This window comes from Lepus europaeus, chromosome 4 (genome assembly GCF_033115175.1).
Source record: "Lepus europaeus isolate LE1 chromosome 4, mLepTim1.pri, whole genome shotgun sequence".
NCBI classification, from domain to species: domain Eukaryota; kingdom Metazoa; phylum Chordata; class Mammalia; order Lagomorpha; family Leporidae; genus Lepus; species Lepus europaeus.
The window spans coordinates 158,523,648-158,539,769 of record NC_084830.1 but is presented as its reverse complement, the minus strand read 5'-3'; the positions used below and the strand labels follow the sequence as shown (position 1 = coordinate 158,539,769).

General features: G+C 45.9%; 1 protein-coding gene and 1 long non-coding RNA gene across 5 annotated transcripts in view; one reads left to right on the top strand and one right to left on the bottom strand.

The window, feature by feature from the left end:
- DTWD2 (DTW domain containing 2) overlaps nucleotides 1-16,122 on the bottom strand; it is a 235,031-nt gene that overhangs the window by 158,691 nt on the left and 60,218 nt on the right. The window contains exon 1 of one of the 3 annotated variants that reach the window (XM_062189281.1): nucleotides 684-931. The exons of the other annotated variants lie outside the window; for them this stretch is intronic. Within the exon in view, the coding sequence (XP_062045265.1) occupies nucleotides 684-874 (191 nt within the window). The 5' untranslated portion in view covers nucleotides 875-931. Of the gene's footprint in view, nucleotides 1-683; nucleotides 932-16,122 lie in introns of those variants that run through there. 3 annotated transcript variants of the gene reach the window in all.
- Nucleotides 1,079-6,621, top strand: LOC133758109 (uncharacterized). 2 transcript variants are annotated; one of them, XR_009865763.1, is made up of 3 exons: nucleotides 1,079-1,155; nucleotides 5,547-5,662; nucleotides 6,367-6,621. It is a non-coding gene; the product is annotated as an uncharacterized LOC133758109 (long non-coding RNA). The 2 variants fall into 2 exon arrangements; XR_009865762.1 differs by lacking the exon at nucleotides 1,079-1,155 and adding an exon at nucleotides 1,707-2,005.

The window sequence follows — 16,122 nt, the reverse complement described above, 5'->3', positions numbered from 1 at the left end:
ACCACGCAGTCACACCACGCGGCGAGCCCAGGACGCAGCGGGCTCCCGCGGGCATTCACCGCCGGTCCTCACGGCTCAGCAGCCCGGAAGGCCAGGGCCTGTGGCCGCTCTGCTCGCAGCCGCGCGCCCTCCACACGCGTGCGTGCGATCCCCTCGGGCCGAAAGCCCCGGGCGCGGGGGCCGCCCGGCTGCACTGACACGGCGGCCTTTTCTCTCCGCCCGTCCTACGGAGCAGCCTGGCTCAGGGCCAGAGACCACCGGGGGGCAGCGGGCAGGGGCGGCGCGCGGCTCCGCGAAGCCCGCTCCGTGTTCGCACGCGCCCTCGGGGCCCGGCCGTCCGCGGGCCGGGAGGAAGGGTCACTGGCGGACCCGGGGGCGGGGGTCTCTGCTCCACCTGGGCTCACTAACCCCGGGGCGGCCGCCCCGCCTGACCCCCGCCCCGGTGTAGTGTGTCCGGGAGAAGACCGAGGCCCGGGGCGGCCGCGCACCTCAGACACCTGGGCGGCTCCGGACACGGAGGCAGCGTCCTCAAGGGCTGACCGGAAGTAAGGTGGCCTCGTCGCGGCCGCGGACACGGGGCTTCCGGGCGGGGCCGCCCAGCCGGCGCCCCCGGGCCTCCCCGGCAGGGGGCGCCGCCGCCTCCGGAGGCCGCCGCCCGTGCCCGCCCCCGGCCCCGCGGTCACCTGCAGCGGCCGCACTCCGGCCTGCGCTCGGCCGGTTCCACGGGCAGCGCCCACAGCCCGTCGGCACCGGCGCCGTCCGCTTCGCCGCCGCCCTCCCGCCGCCCCTCCTCATCCGGCGTCGGAGATCCCGAGGCCCCGGGCGGCGGTGCCGTGGGGTCCCCGGGCGTTCGCGCCTCTTTCTGCGGCTCCATGGCAGGCGCTCAGGTGGAGCCGGAGCATTGAGTCCTCGTGGCCGCCGGGGGGCGCCACGCGCTGAGGGAACCGGCTCGCGACGCACGTGGCCACGTACGCACGTACGCCACGTACGGGGGGGCGTGTCACCGAAGTCGCTCCTCGAGGGCCCGCCCCCACGGCGGGGAAGGAGCGAGCCCATTGGTCAGCCCCGAGTTGGTGGGCGTTTCCATCCTAAACCCGGAAGCGAAGGGTGGGCCCGGGGCCGTGTAGGTGCGAGCGCCTGGCGTTGCTGGCGGAGGTGAGGCGCCGGAAGCCCGTCTCGCGGGTGGTGCCTCTCTAAGTCTTGTTCTGCAGGGTTTATTCTCGGCCCCGGTTGTTTTTCGGGAGGCCGGGGAGCGCGCCCGGCCGCGGCAAGCTACTTGGGACGGTGTTGTCCGTCTCCCAGCTTGGCCACCGACACTGCGGGCACCCCTGCTCCGCGCCGCGGGGAGGTGCGGGGACGCGGCCCGGCCGGAGTGGGTGTCCTGCCGGCGCCGGGGCGAGCGCTCGTCTCTGCGGAGCGGGGAGGTGACGGGGCCGCTGTCGCTCATCGCCGTCGTAGCGGCGCTGTGTTCGCGGAAGGCGGACTGGGCCCTGGTCGCTGCGCGCCCCCGGGCATCCCGCTGGGGTTACAGTGAGCTGTGCTTGCGTTCAAGTTTGCCGTCGGGGGAGGCTGCTGCTCGCGGCGCTGCCTCTTCCCGCTCCGCCGGGGTCTTCTCGCTTGTTAACCGTGCTCGGTGAGGCGGGCAGGCCTTCTGCCTGCCGTCTTGTAAGTGTATAAGCTGTTTCAGAAACCAGAAGGGAGAAGGAACGGGTATCATTATGTTCTGAGAATTGTATCGACAAAGCACACTGAGTCTGTTAAAAACTAATTAAAAATCTTAAAAACCCGACAGGGCTGCGACGGGGCTGCGGTTCAGGGTTGGGAGGTGCGCTGGCCGCCCTCAGCGCTCAGGTGTTAGGTCCTGCGGCTTCCCCTGCTGGTCCCGGCACTTCCTGCCTCGCCCTCCAAGTCAGCACTGCGGGCAGGCCTTCCTCGGCTGCCCATCGCATCTCCGGAGCACCCTCTGCCCTTCTTTCCAGCTAGGATAGTCTCTGTTAACAGTCAAGTAAGCAGCAACTTTAATTCCCTTTTGGTGTGCAAAGTAACACATGCCAGGGTTTGGACAACATAAAGCCACAATTCTGCTCACCTAAATTTATGGTGCTTTAAAAAATAATCCTGAGGCTAGGAGATCAAAATTACATGTGTGCATGTGTGTGTAAGGGAAAATAGTGGTAAGACACTTTTAAGCTAATTAACAACCTGGAATTTCAAGAAAACATTAAAGCAAAACTGCGCAGCCATTGTAAATTTGCCACTGCAAATTCATAAGATATGCATACAGAAAAAACACCAAAAATCAATACTAATAACAGTATGCCGGAATCGAAGGTCTGTGTGTTTTTCTTGTGTTTTCCAAATATTGTACTAAATAAATGGCCATGTAAACAGTATTTAATAGTAAACAAGGAAACGTTGACTTCTATCAAAGTCTGATAACGAGGGCAGGTGTTTGAAGCAGCCGCTAAGATACCACTTGGGATGCCTGCACTCCATAATGGGATGCTTTGGTTCTGGACTTGGCCACCTCTAAGGCATCCCAGCAGGCAGCGGGTGATAGATGCCTCAGCCCCTGGCCCCCTCATGGGAAACTCAGAGGGAGTTTCTGGCTGCCGACTTAGACCTGGCCCAGCCCAGGCTGTTTGCAGGCATTTAGGGAGGAAATCTGCAGGGGGTTTTATCTTTGTTGCTGGGCTTTTCAAATAAATAAAAATAGACATTTTATAATCTAACAGCAGTCTAACTGCTATGAAGTAATGAGTGTGGAAGGTGGTTATGGTTAATTCCACTCCTTGATTTCCTTGGATGAACTTTCCTTAAGAATGTCTGAACATTCCTTATCTTTTTCATGTGAATTAATAATAAGTCCATTGCATGCTTATGTTTAATGTTTAATGCTAATGTTTAATGTTATGCTTGATGTTTAATGAAATCTCCTTGTGTATGTCTGTCATCATTTTGACATAAACAGTTCTTTAGTGATCTGGTTGATGATAGAGAGGTAGTCATGCATGAAGATTCCTCAGCTTCCACATCCCTAAACACCAGTGCTTCCTCTGACTCCAGTGCAGGGATTCCAATCCTTTGTCCCAGGATGCAGCCTCCCTTCACAGCTTCGTAGCTTTCGTCCCACTTGTCACCAGATCTGCACTGTTTCTTCTTTAGCTGTACCATCAATACAGAGTTTATTGCTTCTTTCTTCAAGTGTCCTGACAGCAGCTCTTTATAAAAATGTCTTTGTTTCTCTGCCTGGTTTTCCTCAGAAATCTACTCTGATTTTTACATTTCCTGGCTGTGCAGTTTTGCTTTAATGTTTTCTTGAAATTCTAGCTTGTTAATTAACTTAGAAGTGTCTTACCTCTATTTACTCTTACACACACATGTAATTTTGATCTCCTAGCCTCAGGATTCTTTTTTTAAAGCACCTTGTTTGCTTCGATGTTTTTGGTTCAGCAATTTTTTTTAAAAGATTTATTTATTTATTTGAAAGGCAGAGTTATAGGGAGGCAGAGAGAGAGAGACAGAGAGAGATCTTCCATCCGTTGGCTCACTCCCGACATGGCCAGAGCTGAGCCCATCCAAAGCCAGGAGTCAGGATCTTCCACGTCTTCCACATGGGTGCAGGGGCCCGAGCACAGCACCGGCCTCCAGCAATTGGTTTTGTAACAGGAGACACTTATTATTACAATTAGAATTAAATATCCCCATGGGAGTTAATTAAAATTTAAAAATCCATTTCAGATTATAGGCAATTTTTTAATTTAACCATTTGAATGAAATAAAAATTGAATCTTCAACTAAAACCATTGGATTTTAGAGCAGGAAGAGAACTGAGAGATGTCTGACATGGTACCTCTTCAGGCTCATTTATGTTAGAATCATCCAAGAAACCTCAGCACAGTGGCCTTAGATCAGGATCTGTGTGGGAGGTTTACAGGCATCAGTACTCCCCAAAATTCTGTCTTGCCCTGGAAATTGAAAACGAGTGATCTAATCTAAGATGCTACATTTACAGATGAGAAGGCCAAGGCTCAAAGAGGAAGATGGCCACATAAAATACGCAAGCCTCCTTAATTCGCATGTCTTGTGCTCTCCATGTTTGTTTTCAGTGTTCGGGATGGTTGGAGTTCTCTGTGGAACATTCATCACTCTTTGATTCTACCACAAACCTAGTGGAACAGAATCTGTGGCTCTGTACATGATCTAGATGACCACCTGAGTTGTGAACCATTGCAATTTACTTAAAGTAATGGGTTTGTCTCATAACAAAAGAATGGAACTCAGGTTTCTCTCCCCCGTGTTCTACAGTGCTTGCTCTTGGTTTTTGTGTTGTTTTGTAATATATCACAATCCAACTTGGGGGACATTTTCACCACAGCAGTAATTCATTAACCCAGTCATTTCTTTCTGTCATCTTTGGCTGCCTAGGTATCACCCCCAGAGCATTTTTTTGTACCAAAGGGAGATCTATGTCTTCTTCCCTTTCTTCCTCCCACTCCTATCCTTGTAGAACCATGCTATATAAGGTGTCTTCTGTAGTTACCTGAAGGGATGACAGATAATCAGCTGATTGTGTTCAACATAAAGAGATTGGGGCAGTGCCCAGTAAAATAATTACCTTTAAGGCTAAATAAAACACTTGTCAGTGGAGAATGGAAGAGAGTGGGAGAAAAGCAAAAGCCAAACACGATGGAGGGGGAGGCTCCACCAAGTGATGAAGGAGGACAGGCTCCATCTGTGTGTGGGAGCCCCACCCACTCAGCCCTCATCAGGGAATCCAAAGCTGACGCCAGTGGTCTAGATTTATGGGTGTCATTCCATATGTTAAAATGTCTACCTAAGAGAATTAAAAATCCTGATCTTGACGTGCCTGTAGGATAAAAAAAAAAGGAACTCCTGACAGCTCTGAGCCCACTGAGCACCCTGTTCTAACACATCCTGTTTGTCATCTCTTCTGAGCCAGTAACTGAAAGTCACAAGCCCCAATCTCATCTCTCCTTTCCAGTTGTTCGGTTTTGACCTTGAAGTGAAGAGGGAAATAGGAACTCACTACAAGCATTCTGGAAGTTACCTTTTATTCTTTAAATATCCCTAGGAAAAATATTGCAGAAGTAATTATTGGTAATGCTTAGCTTTCACAGTCCAAGTTCGTTAATCACAATATCAGAATTAAAATCCTAGAGCAGAGAGAGCCCCGGTTTCGCTCGCATCTTCCTCCACAGCTACATCCTTGTCCTGGTACATGAGCTCGGACAGCAGCCTGTGAGGACCTTGAGGGCAAGGATTGTCTTTGATCACCACATCCTTCCTGCTGGGAACCCAGCTGCTAACAAAGAGTCTCAGAACGGTGCCAGAGTTCAGCCTGAGACAAGCCATCCCTAAATTACGGAACTGCAGAACCTGGGGGTCCTCAGAGGTCACCTTCCATAACCTTACAGTTGTGATGGGACTAAAGACCAGACATTTCAAGTTACGAATGAGAGATCCACCACAAGGCAGTGCTAGAATACCCAGTCGCCCACTTCCTTTCTTGTGTTTTCATAAAGGTGCTGTATAAACAACTAGAAGAACAGATTCCATAGTACTGCTGTTCATGGGCTGTCCTTGCCATCATGAGGACAACACAGTTCTACACTTGTTCCGTAAACTTAAGGTATTAAAAGTGAGTATCTCTTATTTATATCTGTGGAGAAATCTGGAAAAGGTCTCTAGAGTAGGTAAAAGTATTACATCAATGTGAGCTTCCTTGTTTTAAAACTTGTGGCTATTTAAGAGAATCTCCTTATATTTGGAAATTAAACACTGAAGTATTTAGGGGTAATGAAACATTGTGTCTGTGGTTTCTGTTAAATGACTAAAAAATGTGAGAGAAAGAGGTGGGGGATTATTTATAATAGGGTAATAACAGAAATGGAAAGTAACAAAAATATTAAGGCTGTGTTTTAGAGTGAAGTCAAAAAATTGGTTGATGATTTAAATATGTAGGGGAAAGTAGAAGAATCATGGAAACAGATTTTTAACTGAACGATAACACAGTAACTGAGTAATGGTTTCATCAGTCAAGAGAGGGAAGACTGGGTCAACAATGTGTTTTGGGAAGAGAGGTAGCAGATAAGCTACCAAGAATTCTGTTTTGTCCATGCTGTTTTAAACAGCCAACACTGAAATTAAGTTGGAATATCAAGTATGCCATTGGATATAGGAGTCCGGAATATTAGGGAAATTTCAGCTTTGAAATTAATTTTAGTATTATGAAAAATGCTTTTGTTGGGGGGCTAGCATTGTGGTATGATGGGTAAAGCTGTCACATGCAATGTTGGCATCCCATATAGATGCTGGTTCACGTCCTGGCTGTTTCACTTCCAGTCCAGACTCCCTGCTGATATCCTGGGAAGGCAGCAGAAGATGGCCCAAGTCCTTGGACCCCTGCACCCATGTGGGAGATCTGAAGAACGTCCTGGCCCCTGGCTTCTGCATGGCCTAGCCCCAGTTGTTGCAGCCATTTGGGGAGTGAACCAGCAGATTGGAGATTCTCTCTCTCTCGCTCTTGCTCTTACTCATTCTCTTTGTAACTCTACCTTTAAATAAAATAAAATAAATAAATCTTTTTTTAAAATTGTTTTGATTGGCCGGCGCTGCAGCTCACTAGGCTAATCCTCCACCTACGGCACCAGCACACTGGGTTCTAGTCCCGGTCGGGGCGCCGGATTCTGTCCCGGTCGCTCCTCTTCCAGTCCAGCTCTCTGCTGTGGCCCGGGAGTGCAGTGGAGGATGGCCCAAGTGCTTGGGCCCTGCACCCGCATGGGAGACCAGGAGAAGCACCTGGCTCCTGCCTTCGGATCAGCGCGGTGCGCCGGCCGCAGCAGCCATTGGGGGGTGAACCAACAGAAAAAGGAAGACCTTTCTCTCTCTGTCTCTCTCTCTCACTGTCCACTCTGCCTGTCAAAAAATTTTTAAAAAATTGTTTTGATTAAAAAAAAAAAAAACAGGAACTCAACCCTAGAAATACTTGATGTTTGTTTTATTTCAGAAGGGACAGCAAACAAGATGAACCGTCACTATTCCATGTTAACTTTCACTATAGCAAAACTAGCTCCACAAGATCTTTGCTTTTTAAATATTATTTATTATTATTTATTCAGTTATTATTTATTTCTTTGAAAGGGAAAAAGAGAGAGCTTCTAGCCTATGGCTCACCCCCCAAACAGGTGTCATAGCTAGGTCTGGACCAGGCCAAAGTCAGGAGCCAGGAATTCCATCTGGGTTCTCACATGGGTGTTTGGGGCATCACCTGCTAGTTTCATTTGTGCATTAACAGGAAGCTGGATGGGAAGCAAAGTAGCCAGACTCAGATGGCACTCTGATACAGGATGCCTTGCACCACCGGAAGCGGCTTAACCCCCTGTGCCACAACCCGGGCCCCAGCACAAGATCTTTTCAAATCCTTTTGATTATATTGTAGAATTCCAAGACATCTGGAATACAAAGATGACCAGTGGTTCTTGTATACACATCTGTTTTTAGTTTACTGTTTATGAGGTTGGAATTCGGTATAAGGAATGGGGAGCAAATGACAATGTGGAAATCTGATAGTTCTCAAAACACATATAAATCACTGAAATAGCATTGGGGTGATTTAGCAAAACTATAATCAAAATTCTAAATATTCTTTGAATTTTGTTCTCAGAACAACCTAGAAATTCCTGCAGAGAGAAACGTGATGTAGCCTTGTCACTGATAGTCCCCTTGAAGCACCTGAAACCAAGCAGCACCGTTAAATGGAAGCCCATGCCATGACACATGGTCCTCCAGCGACGTCCTAGTGTTGTTTCTGAAATAACTGTTTGCTTCTGTACAGCATTCTGTGATTTACAAAGCCCTTTTATCAACATTATTTAATTCCGTTCTCTTTACAGTAGAAGAAGATACACACGCGTTTTATCATCTGTGTTTGAGAGGTGAGGAAAGCTGACAGCCTCTGTAACACGAAGCTCTCGTGTGACTCTTCCAGGCCCTCTCACCTGATGGGACTGCTTCGGAGCTGTTTCTACCAACTCCTGTCCTGTTTCTCTTTATCGTGAAGTCTTTCATTCTTCTCACCCTATGAACCGCTTATCTATTAATAGTTGCCACAATTTTATAAGGCACAAAATTGGGATAACAGAGCTAAATGAGTGGTTTGACATCATGAAATCACATCACAAGGAGCTAAGATTAGAATTTCTATTTCCTGCATTGCTGTTTCTTAACTAATCCATTAAACATTCATTGGTGATTCAGATACAGACATTTCTTACCATTGTTTCTTCAAGCAGTAACTGTATAAATACCATGAGCTAAAAACTATGGGGGAAATATCCATGGCATAAATTCCTTTGAGAATACTTATAATTCAATTTCTTATCTCTTTTATTCTATTTTTCAAATTTCCATTGTATAGGCATTTTACATATTTTTTAAAACCTTTTGCAAAAGGAAGTTTAAAAATGACCAAATTGTTAAAGCAGATGTGGTTATTACAAAAAAAGTTTAAAGAAAAACTAAATACACAAATAATGTTAGAATATCAGATGTTAGAATGCTTGAGTGCAGTCACTGTAGCCGTCACACATGAAAAATGTTAGGTTTTACATCTTGGAGACATGTGATACACAAAGCCCCTATTCATTGAAAATGCCACTATATCTCCATATGATGAATGATTTATTTTGTTTATTTTAGAAGGGAGTGCAGTTCAAGAGTAACCCAGAGAACACCAAGTTGTAGTGTTTCTCCTCTAAGTATCATATTTCTCTTCTAAAAATCTGTTTTTGAAAAACAAATCATTCAGTCTTGCATTCAACTGATAACTTTTTAAATTGTTTTCTTATCATTTGAGAGGCAGAGAGAAAGCATGCAATGCTGTTCGTTGGCTCACTCCCCAATGCTACAGTGGCTAAGACTGGGCCCAGACAAAGCCAGAAGCCTGGAACTTTTCATACAAACTGCAGAACTGGAGTTCAACATGATGGCTGGCTGTAACTAATTTGGGTCCAAACCATTTAGTTGTCATCTGACTTGTTCTGTGCCCTTTGAAAGTCACTCATATACTAAAACCATGTGCAAGGGCTGACAGCTCATAAACACAGGTCAGTAGTTGAAGCCTGAAAAGATTCATATTCTCCTATGCATGTATTTAGCCAAATCAGAATTATTCTAACACAACAGAATCCGTGAAGCAAAAGATCAGCAGTGTATATAATCCACATTAGCCCATAACCCCCAGAAAGGAATTTAGAACATGCATCTTAATAAGATGTAAATACTTGATATCCTGAGAGTCTATAATTCTTACAATAGGTTAAGCTGTATTATGAATACTGAAGATCTAGCTGGATAAGGGCTATGTTGAATATTTTGGGTCCTGAATACAATGTTTTCAAATCAAATATGATAAAAATCAGAAAAGGTCTGAATCAGTGCTGCTCTAGAAAATTCATGAAACGTAGCCCATTCTAAGCTCTGCCCCAGTTTCCTGTCCCCTTACCCCACAAGTCCCCCCTACAAAGGGAAAAAGCTTTTGATTACCTACATGGCCTCAAAATTTGGAAACTATCTCATCTACCCTCAAGAAGGAAAATCACAAAGTTCTTTCTTATTATGTTTTTTGTGTTTTCTGAATTTATTTTAAGTATTAATTTATTTGAAAGAGTTACAGAGAGAGGTAGAGACAGAAAGAGTGAGGTGCTCATTCATTGATTCACTCCCCAAATGGCTGCAACGACCAGAGCTGAGCTGATCCAAAGCCAGCAGCTTCATCAGGGTCTCCCACATGGGCACAGGGGCCCAAGGACTTGAGCCATCTTCTACTGCTTTCCTAGGCACATAAGCAGATAGTTGGAAGGGAAGTGGAGAGCCGGGACTCGAACCGGTGACCATATGGGATGCCGGTGCTACATGTAGGGTCTTTAGCACACTGCGTCTCAGCACCGGCCTCTGTATTTGCTGAGTTTTCTATAATAAGCAATTAAAAGCAGTTTGGGAAATGTTTAAGGGTTTGAAGGATCACTGGTTAAATATGCAAATGATTCAGTAGTAAGTGGTAACACTGTTTTGCCATTTCTTGCATCCAGTTCTAATTCCCAGTAGTGATTCCCATCCTCATAACCTTGGCCTGCCTGATTGGAAACTCTGCCTTGTTTGCCCTCCTACCACTGAGGGTCTGGCATTCTTCACTGAGCTCTGCCTCCTGCCACTCTTATTCATAGAACTGGGTCCCTGTTAACTGCTGGCTTCCTTCCTGCACACTGTGCGCCATGACAACTCTCTCCAGTCACCCCATTACATCTGCCTGGACCATCGTGATGGTGATCACTTTACTGGCTCTCTACCATAACCTTTTGCTGTATTCCCTGGAGCCCAAGTTGTATAGTTCTGATTTCCAACTGATAGCCCTCGAGGAAATTTAGTTCACTAACAAATGTGGTTTGCAATTCCCAATGCTTGAAATGCATCTATTTTAATGTCTCTAGGCCAGACACAGGTTCTGCATTTTGCCAGAGTCTCCAGCAGCCCCTACTGTATTAAATCTGCCCCTCCAATGATTTGACTATCTACCTGGGTCTTGAGGTCACTGTCACAACAGAGCTCATCATCATATACATATCCAGGACTGCAACATAATGTCTCATTCCAAGTCTCAGTTTCTCCTAGTCTTTCTGGCTCCACTGACGTCAGAGCGAAATCAGTATACAAAACGATGACACCGTCTCAGACCCTGAGAAAGAAGTAGGGAGGGTAGATCTTTGGTGGCTAGTCTAGAATTACTTATTTACTACATCCCTCCAAATTAATGCTGTTCTCTCAAGAAATGCAACAGGTGAAACTCACCAGGAGAGGGAAGCAAAGAACAGCCCAGATTTGCATAAAGATGCAATTCTGATTACCACTGGTGTGTATACTAATGCATATCACACTGAACTTGAAACAACTATCATCACCTCACCTCTCATGGGGTAGGCGGTAAGAGGCCTGGCAGGATGTGCACCAACCCATACCCACATCCACTAAGGATGCATTCCTGTATTCCATGCAGCTTGTATATGGAATGTGTGGAGTTGGGAAAAGCATGTCATATCAGTTTGGGGAAAAACTGAGGGGAATCCAGATGAGTAGACCACAGAGGAAAAGAAAGAATTGGTTAAGAAGCAAACAAGGGTAGAAGTAAGGAGGAAGGCAGAAAGGGAGGCAGATGAGCAATTTATTGAACGTGGACTAGTGTGTGTACTTGATCCTTTTATAGGCATCATCTAAGACTCGCACCTTTTCTGAAATTCTGCCTGGTTAAGGACTTGATGTCACAGGGCACAAGCAGCAAAGTCAGAATGTAAAGCCAGGTCTGTGACTCAGAAATGCTTGCTGTTCTCATGATACAACTCTCTCAAAGGTGACTTATTTTAGTCTGTGTAGCAAACATTTACCTAAGAGCCATTTCAACAGTGCTTCACACATGAGTTGAATGAATAACTTTCAAAACAATCCTGTGAGGTAAGTACTGTGTTTTTCTTAAGAGTGGGAGAAGGGAACTACCACTGTGCAAACATCTGTCATCCCCTTGGTGTATGCCACAGGCAGAAGGGTCCCACAGTCTCTGGGCATCTTATCTAGAGGCATGCTAGGGAGGGTCAGGGTGCAGCGGGGTGCCTGAAGGTCTGTGCTTCGCAAGAGGGTTCCACCCCCTGTTCCTTTATAGGGCAAGGTGCAAGTAGACTTGTGAGCAAGGAACATGAAGTCCACACAGCAGGGCTAAGTGGTCTGAGTTTAGGTGCTGTTATTGTCTGGTAACACTGCTGGTAAGTTCCTGTGGGAAGCTGGTTTTAGGCACAACTCTTCCCAGTAGGAAGACAGGGAGCCACTGCTTCCAGAAGTTGTCCCAAACCCTGTGGCTTCCACTGGTGAAGGGGGGGAGTCCTCAGCTCTACCTAGTTCCTCCAGACCACAAAAGGAGAACTTCTAGGGTCATTTATTGGACAATCTGTCTAGTCTTTAATCATTCACCAAAAACAGTGACTCAGCTAGCACTTGACTCTGTGTGTGTGTGTGTGTGTTCTCAGAACCCAGGTAGGAATTTGGAAATCTAATGCTTCTTGAGTGAAGACAACAGCCAAGGCCCAAAGCTGTAGTAAATTTAGAGTTCCATCACGTAACCTATTTGGGATTTCAGATGTTTAACTAGCACATCAAATAGGTGAATGGCTCCAGTGAAGGATCCATTCACAACACCCCAGACACAGCAATGGATTTGAGAAAGAAGCGGTCTCCAACTGGGAGCAAGATTAACTCAGAGACCAATGAAGAATCAGAGCAAACCTTTTCAAACTCACTATTTGAAAGAAAAGACAACTTCTTAAATAACTATGCTCACTGTCCTTCACCAAAAAGCATTTTTCTGAAGAAAATTTCTATATAAACAATAAGAGACCAAAGAATGTATCTTTTCTAAAAGGCTACATCTCTCTAATTTATGTCATTTTTGTTTGTAAAATGAAGTTGGTTATATATATACATAATATTCATCTTGTGAATAACTGACTCAAATTTCTTTTTCATTTCTCAATTAAATTTTAGCTATAAATGATTTTAGAATTTTTAAAAAGATTTAGCTTTTTTATTTGAAAGGAAGAATTACAGAGAGAGGAAAAGACAGATCTTCCACTCACTTTTTCACTCTTCAAAAGGCCACATTGACCAGGGCTGTGCCAGGTCAGAGCCAAGAGCCCAAGGCTTCTTCCAGGTCTCCCACGTGGATGACAGGGGCTCAAGCATTTGGGCCATCTTCCACAGCTTTCCCAGGAGCAATAGTAGGGAGCTGGATGGGAAGTGGAGCAGCCAGGTTTAGAACAAGCGCCCAAACAGGATGCCGGTGTTGCAGGCTACGGCTTAACTTGCTATGCTACAATGTCTGCCCCTGGATTTTTCTTTATTTTCTTTAAAAGGTTGAAGGTGTTTTGCTATATCACGTGAAGAACTGCTCTTATTAAGCTGGTACTGACCTGAGAACCCTCCTGTTTTATTCTAGCCTAGCCTAAAACTGAACCACAAATGTTAGTCAAAAAATATGAGGCTTTTTTAATCAATTTTTTTTTTTCACAGATAGCTCATCTGAAAAAGTGATCCTCCCTCCTGTTAGCCTGATGTCAAAGTCAAGGCTTCAGTATTGATTTATTCCTGCAGCTGATCCTTGGAGACGTGGATATCTGGATCAAATGACACGCTGCAAACGTTCATGATGCACAAAGGCCACTAAGGACAGAACATTCATCCTGCAGGGGGATTTATTTTTTTCTTCTCCTTTCCTGTTTTATTTCCTTCCTTCTTCCTTCCTAGCCGGACACCCTTTAACTCATAAACGAAACCAATATTCATAGTCAAGTTCTATTTTAAAATGACATGGAAGCATTGAATGTTTAAAGGTAAGGAAGGGAAAGTGAAACGTTTCTTACTATAGTTCACGGAGTGTTATGCTTTAGTTCTGTGTGTTGGCAGTTTTTAGAAGACTGTTTCTGGTGCATGGGATCAGTGGGTGGGGCTCTCAGGAAACAGCCTCAGCTGAGGACGTGAGCATATGTAGCTTATTCAGAAAGTGAGTTCCAGAAGCACCACAGCAGGAAAAGAGAAGTGATACAGCGAAAGGAACAAAGAAACCAAGGAAGCTGACTTTCTCAATCGGATTACAGCTGTCGCCAGCTGAAGCCCAGTCCTGCTCTCCCACTTTAGCAGCTGAGTAAATCATGCTGGGAATCCTGCTGAGAGCAGGCTCCCCTAAGGGAGAGGAAAGATACCAACATGCAGTGGGAGAAGATAAGAAAGACTGATGGCATTCGATTAGAATTATTATTAAATGCACACAGAGAGAGTAATAAACACATCTGATGGGAGATTAAGGCTTTCCTCTATAGTATGTAATTATATATGACACCGTAAATACATATTTATTCTCCTTTCTTCACTGGTTTGGAGAGCAGCAGCTATTGTATACAGAGATGCTGTGGTTTATATAATGGAGCGTTTTTCAGCCTTAACTCAGAACAGCATGGATGAACTTGGAGGACATGAAGTTAAGTGAAATCAGCCAGATACAGAAGGAAAACAAATTCTGCATGATGTCACTTACAGGTGGAATCTTAAACACCTGAAAGCATAGAGTAGAACTGTAACTAATAAAGGCAGGGAGTGAGTGAGAAGCAGAAGTAGGTCAAAGGGTAGAGAGAGGCAGTTCTGCAGCCTGTGTGGAGATTTAGCATGAGGACCATGGTGAATAATGTATTATAATCTGAAAGTTTGCTCAGTTATTCAGGTGCTGTGACCATGAATAAGGCAGCAAGGTAAGGTCATATTTTATTTTGACAATTGTGTCATTTCATGCTGTATATACTCATATGTGTTTCACAATGTTACCTTGAGATATACAATAACAGATTCAAATATATAAAACAGCAATTCTGTAAAACAATAGGTATATAATATATTGTTGTTGAGCATGTAACATGTAGGAATGTAATGAGGGGTTTTCAGAAAGTTTGTGGGAAATGCCCATTATTTTTCCATTCCATTTTTTCCACAAACTTTTTGAAGTACACTCCTAATATTTTTACCAACAACAGCACAAGGAAGTGTATTTAAGAAAGCTATGTTGGGCCTGCACTACGGCTCACTAGGCTAATCCTCTGCCTGTGGCGCTGGCACTCTTGGTTCTAATCCCAGTTGGGGCACCAGATTCTGTCCCGGTTGCTCCTCTTCCAGTCCAGCTCTCTGCTGTGGCCCGGGAGGGCAGGGGAGGATGACCCAAGTACTTGGGCCCTGCACCGGCATGGGAGACCAGGAGGAAGCACTGAAGCACCTGGCTCCAGGCTTCAGATTGGTGCAGCGCACTGGCCATAGTGGCCATTTAGGGAGTGAACCAAAGAAAGGAAGACCTTTCTCTTTGTCTCTCACTCTCTCTCACTGTCTAACTCTGCCTGTCAAAAAAAATAAAATAAAAAAATGAAAGCTATGTTGACCTAAGGAAATGACTCCAGATGGTGAATGGAATCCACAGGGACAAATGAATAAGACCAGAAATGGTAAATAAGAATACTAATACAACACAAGCTGTGTATATATACATGTATTTATATATGTATATATACTTGTTCTTCTTCCTTCACTTCGGTTCCTTAAAAAAATAAATAAATAGGGCCAGTACTGTGCCATAGTAGGCTAAGCTTCCTCCTGTGGTGCCAGCATCCTATGTGAGCGCCAGTCCACATCCTGGATGCTTTTCTTCTGATCAAGCTCTGTTATGGCCTGTGATAGCAGGAGAAGATGGCCCCAGTACGTGGGCCCCTGTACCGCATGGGAGACCTGGAAGAAGCTCCTGGTTCCTGGCTTCGGATCAGCTCCAGATATTGTGGCCATTTGGGGAGTGAACCTCCAGATGCAAGACTTTTCTCTCTGTCTCTCCCTCTTTCTGTACCTCTACCTCTCAAATCAATAAAATCTTTTAAAAATAATAAAAATAGGAGCTGGCACTGTGGCATAGCTGGTAAAGCCACTGCCTGCAGTGCCGGCATCCCATATGAGCACCAGTTGGAGTCCCAGCTGCTCTACTTCCGTTCCAGCTCTCTGCTGTGGCCTGAGAAAGCTGTGGAAGATGGCCCAAGTCCTTGAGTCCCTGCACCCATGTGGGAGACCCAGAAGAAGCTCCTGGCTCCTGGCTTCCGATCAGTGCAGCTCTGGCCATTGCTGTCATCTGGGGAGTGAACCAGTAGATGGAAGATCTCTCTCTCTCTTTCTCTCTGCTTCTGCCTTTCTATAACTCTGCCTTTGAAATAAATAAATAAATCTTAAAACAATAAATAGGCCGGCACCGTGGCTTACTTGGCTGTTCCTCTGCCCATGGTGCCGGCACCCTGGGTTCTAGTCCCGGTTGGGGCACCGGGTGCTGGTCCCGGTTGCTCCTCTTCCAGTCCAGCTCTTTGCTGTGGCCCGAGAGGGCAGCGGAGGATGGCCCAGGTGCTTGGGTCCCTGCACACGCATGGGAGACCGGGTGGGTTCGGGTGGGTTGGGGGAGGTGCCCGGTTCCTGGCTTCGGATCAGCGCAGC